Consider the following 5679-nt stretch of genomic DNA (forward strand, 5'->3'; position numbering starts at 1 on the left):
AAAAAAAGCGACGAGAGAAGACGAGATGCCAGGCGCATAATCGGAGGACAAGCTGCTGGCATCCAGCCAGGAGAGAATAATTGTCGAGGGCACTAGACAGTGCTAAAGTCGACAGTGGGGATCTTCGGCAGACTGACTAGCGACTCTCACTTTCGAAACCACTGTCTTCGAAGTGGACGTAATCCAGGATGAGGTCGAGAGGAAAAACATGAGGAGCAAGGTGTTTACGAGTCATCAACCAACTTCCTTCAACGGCACTGGCCGACTAAACACGCATTGAGAAATGCGACGCCGTCAAGAGACACAGGCGCCACTGGCGGATGGCAATTTCAAATTGTTGCCTGAAATATGGATGAGCGTTGATCTCCGTCTGTCGAAGGTGATTATCGAACATCTCTTGCGCCGCAAAGGGAACAAGTTTGTATTCGTTGTTTGATTCCCCTCAACTGGTCCGCGAGTATAACGTAACAGCATGCGAGGACCAATTGCTTAGGGATTTTATTAGTTCATGCGTCGCTAAAATTAGCGACGCCTGAGATGGTGTGAAGGTCAAAATTATCTCATATGACTAGATTTCTAAGAGATAGGTCACGTCCAAATTTTACGTCCTTCAAATCCTAGGATCCTCAAGGACGACTAGATGGTGATCAAGTAGAATACCCAACTTTTTCTATTCCGCATAAATGGAGAGTGCCTGGAGGCACTGGAGAATGCAGACTACAAAGTCCACTTCAGAATCAGGAATGCAAAGGTGATAGTGTTCGGCGAAACTGGACGACGAGTTGGAACGCCAGCGAGTTCTTGAAGGATATGAATATCGATAATTTAACAACGCCTCAGCTAATCTGCTGACGGGAGAAAGGCTTTAACATCGCATTGGCATAGGAGTTCTGCATCAGAGGCCGAATCATTAAAAAACTTCAAAACAAATATTACAATTTATTTCATAGCGCAGGAGACACTGAACGGGACAGTTTTAGAGTATATATCTTCACCAGAAGGAGCCTGTATAACTTTCTGTGTCCGAACTTGAGTTTCAGCGACGTAACCATAGTAAACCGACGTAACCATAGTTAAACTGGAACAGGTGGAATGGAGAAAGCGTAAGCCCCATCGGCAAACATTGCTCGATTGCTCTACCGCAAGAATGACATCAAAGCAAGGAAGGCCAGCCTGTTAATGGCCTGCGATTGAAACTCAATATGTCTGAATATGAATCCGGCTTTTCTGTTTAAATCTTGCTGATGAGGTTTCCCACCCCAATCGACTGTAGGAATTTTGTTTAACTTATTAAGTAAAAACTTTAGTGTTCCCGATGGTAACATTGACGCGCCAGCCGAACTGGAGTGCAAGGTGGAGACTCTAGAGAAGGCGTTTGTAAAGATATGTCCAATCCCAGAAAGCTGGCAAGGAGGTCTTTAGTACCCATTACAGGCACAAATACTGGTAACCGTAGAACGATAGTCTGAAGTGGTACAATTACCTGGAAGCGGTTTTGCCTGGATTACTGCCAGAATATCAAAATCACTAGCGAAGACTGAATAATATTTTTGCCGCCAGCAGTGGGGATTGCAAGTCAAAACCCCGCTTGGAGAATTGTGGGGAAATTAACACGGTTACATTACAAGCAACGTATCTTAGCTGCCTTCCTAAATATAGAGGTATCTTCCAACAGTAGTACTAAATCCCTCAAGGAGGTTCTGAATAGGATTGATCCCCTGAGTAGGGGGGGGGGGAGGGTGGCATATCTAATGGATAGTATCCATGTTAAGAACCAGCATAATCCAATCTGATCTGCGAGGTCTCCACTTGACCAGAGGTGTGAGCAGAGGGATGCCTCCTGTATGTCGCAGACTTGCTGATATTGGGTGTCAAGGTTGATCTTGAGACTCCCAACTGCGGCCGCTGATTTTCGATGGCGAAGGTTCATCACCTGGGCTAATTAAAGGAGGATCTGGCGTTCCTACAACAAGACCTGGCCGTGAGAGCTTTTTGGCCAGACTCGCGCAAATGTATACAGGATTACGGCAGTTTGCACGGGGCACTAGTCTATAGGGGACCATGTCGGCAGATTCCGCATATCTTAAAATTCGCATCATCGAAATTGGAGTAGGAAATCCTTGCCTTTGCGAGCTTTAGCCGGAACTAAGCTACGAACACTTAGGAAACACTTCTTTGAGAACTTCAACGGATTTTTTGGTTGTGGGGTGGGGGAGCTGTTATTCTTCCTATAGGGCTGGCTTGGAATATTTGACATTCAACTAGATTCTGCACCTATTGCTCTTCGTATAGCAGTCACGATCTTATTGGGTGCCTCGGACTATCTATCTACATTTACACTCCCCCGATCCCATTGTTTTCAATTATTTTCAAAAGTAGACATTGTGTGTCGTACCACCATCTAGAAATTAGAATAAAGGTTCGATAAGGTTTCGGAGCGTTTTTAAGTTTGGCTTTTAGTCACACAGAATGTCAAAAATGCAAGTGGCGGAAAATTCGGTAGAAGATTTGTTCTGTGTTGCATTATCTCTGAATATATTTCTATTTATTTCCAGATGATTTATTAATTCCGTTACGCATCATGATCTTATCTCTGGATATTTAGCTTTTTCACAAGGCAAATACCAATTATGAACGATGAGCGCTGACATAACTAAAAATTGTATTTTTTATCTTGTATTTTGCGGCGTTAAAACCAAATATTATTTTACACTATTCGGTCCACATTTGCTTATTTGTTTGTAATTAATTTTGATTTTTTACCTATCTTTTGTGCACTATCAGCAAATTACCGTATTCATTCAGCCAAATTGGATGCCGCTTATATATTTGGAAGAAGTTTTTATCCAGCCCCTAAATTGGTATCGCATGGTTAATTTATGGGGTTTACCGAATAAATGAACTTGGCCTGAAAAGCTGCTGACTTTTTGGAAAAAGATGTTTGCTTTTAGGTACAAGTGGACAATCACAGTTTTCACTCAAAAATATAAACTCAAAGAGTTCAAAGGTGGTCTTTATTCGGGGTTTAGGCTCCAAATATGATCCGCTGTTCTGTGATTGTTGTGATTTATACCCTTACAGTGAGCGCCTTTACCAGTTCTTGCAAATATACAATTTAAGATAATTTCTAGAACATTTTTTGTTATTTTTCTAGGTGCAAATCGTTGCCGATCCAAGCTGTCTGAACCCACCCCCGAATAATGTGAGTGTTTATGAACTATATCAAAATTGATTAATGTTGATTCATTCAATCTATTTAATATCAGTTTATAACAAGTTGCTGCGTAAGAAATGGACATTTGCGGGATATTGTAGCAAAGTGCAATGAAATGATTCCAGCCCAGACCGCTGCAAGGAGCTTTGTGAGTGTTCTCGGGATGGTTGTTTTCGAGTTCTCTTTCAAAATTCAATTTTCAAATTCCAGTGCCATGCTGAGTGCGTTTTCAATGAAACAGGATTGTCTGCAAATAATGTCATTCAGCATGATAAGATGGTTGAGGTTACAAAAGATCTCTTCAAGGATACGACAGAATTTATGCCAGTTATAGACGCAGCCATGAAGAAGTGCAAAGGTGTCGGTAGGTCTCTCACTTTTTAAATATTATTTATTAATCCTGTATTAATTCTGTGGTTCGAAATTTGCAGCTGAAGCTAAATTGGTTAAAATAAATGAAATCAAACTTGATGGAGCTGATAAATGTCATCCTTTACCGGCACTGATCATGAGCTGTTTCCTGGCTGAACTGTTTATAAATTGTCCAGCATCTCTGTGGCAAAATACCGAAGAGTGTACCCAGGCAAAGACGTTCATGACAGTTTGTATAATGAACTAAGGCCCAGGAGTGTGAAGTGCGGATTAATGTTTGTATTTGTTTAAATAAATGGTCAATAACTAACATAACATAATATAACATTTGAAAACAAATCTTCAGTAACTAGGATACTTAAAAGGATAATGTCCGCCAGGAAAAGTATTCAAGAACTGATAAATTTGAGTACCTCCTCCGTAATATTTTGCGAGGTTGTCCAGATCTTTAGGTCATCTTCCAAAATTCTCCTTTGATTTTTCAGGTATACCATGATTTAGGGCAATTTCTTGACACTCTCCATGTGGTGTATCTTTTGAAGTTGGATTCATTGCTCCTATTTTGTGTAGATAATACGCTTCATTTATCAGGAGGTTGCTTAAGGTTGTTCAGCACAGCACAGCAGCACATTGTTAGCACTGTTAGGCGGTGGGTTATACTTATAGAACTACAGCGGTTTGGACATGGATTCGCCAATGCAATATCATTCCGTCTGGGAATGAGTACTCTATGGCTAAATCGCTACTTCATAAGCCTCTTCACCTCTTAATTGCCGATCATTGCACCTGCTGCTCGGGTTTTTCATCTCGTGGATCTGCTTGATGGTCATAAATATGTTCCCTCTTTACCCGTCAGTTGTGTCGCCTGTATGATTTTTTCGTCCTTTTGACTTAATTGGGCAATAATCGTTGTTTTACCTAGACCTACCTTAGTATGGAACTCCAAACATCCCGGTTTTGGAAGTCCGCCAATTCGATTTAAAGGGCCTATATCATTTTTCGGAGGGCTCTGTTCTCGAACGCGACCAGCAGTTCGCAATTTTTATTATTGGCAAACCGAATCTCCAAGTGATATTTGAAGGCGGACAAGTCTTGTATAGCAGGATCTTTGAGAGGAGGCGTTTCCAGCGGAACACTTCTTGTATTCTGAAATAGGCTCTGCTGCCTGCTTGCAGAGCTTTTACTCCAGTTGCTTTTTTCTGGCTTCACCCAACCAATTTTGATGGGGCACCGAATTCTGTGATGTTCTGGTATGGTTTTACCCTGTCTATCCAATCATAGGGGTTTCGAAGTCGATGATAAGATGATTCTTACAGCTTTTCCACCAATTGCCGTTGGAAGCAAGTTTAAAGGTGCTTTGATTTGCTTGGAGTGGAGCCTCTCTGGTATAGGCCAATGGTGTTCAGGGCGTATATGGCGAATATCTTACAGGTACTCAACAAAGTAACATCCCGTATAATTACTGCACTAACTGATATCTTTTCTTTTATGTATGGAGTGATAATGACTCATTGCCAATTATCGGCCATTAATTCTCTGTATCAAAAATTTGGCACAAGTTGACGAATCGCTTATAGTTGGTCACCTTCAGCTAAGCTAATAGTTTTATTCTGAGTCTTAGTCATTCTGACCAGTTTCTCAATGTGCTTACATTATGGTTGCCTAATTAGAAAATTGGAATAAGGTCAACATTTTCTCTCAATGAAGGGCGAAAACTAATGTTTTCAAAATCCAAGCTCGACTCCTTTACTAAATTTGCTTTCGGAGCTACTTTTTCTTTGTCTGGGATTGATGTTCTGGGATTTTTTGACGCACCCTTCACCCGCACATCTCGCCGCCTTTGCTACTGAAAGAGATCATAGAATCATGGAGCTTCTCATCAACGAATTTAGTCCTTTTATCTCTTATACAGATGGGGCTGCAGTCTACCCATTGTGAGCCGGGGGTGTTATCCCCAGACAGATGATTGAATGATACGCCTATACTTTTTAGTTATCAAGTGTAAACATTTCTACTGATGCTGTTGAACTGATTTACTTCTGAAATGTTTAGGCAGGGCGTGCATATGATAAAAGAATGTAAGAGATCTCAGG

General features: G+C 41.3%; 1 protein-coding gene across 1 annotated transcript; it reads left to right on the forward strand.

Annotated features, from left to right (window-relative positions):
- Positions 1-2958: 2958 nt before the first annotated feature.
- Positions 2959-3873, forward strand: LOC119646651 (general odorant-binding protein 68-like). The gene is made up of 5 exons (XM_038047169.1): positions 2959-3080; positions 3155-3202; positions 3267-3362; positions 3425-3578; positions 3646-3873. Exons 1-5 carry the CDS (start codon positions 3039-3041, stop codon positions 3831-3833), a joined length of 528 nt encoding a protein of 175 aa, XP_037903097.1. The 5' UTR covers positions 2959-3038; the 3' UTR covers positions 3834-3873.
- Positions 3874-5679: the final 1806 nt, after the last annotated feature.

Source organism: Hermetia illucens, chromosome 1 (genome assembly GCF_905115235.1).
Source record: "Hermetia illucens chromosome 1, iHerIll2.2.curated.20191125, whole genome shotgun sequence".
Classification (NCBI taxonomy): domain Eukaryota; kingdom Metazoa; phylum Arthropoda; class Insecta; order Diptera; family Stratiomyidae; genus Hermetia; species Hermetia illucens.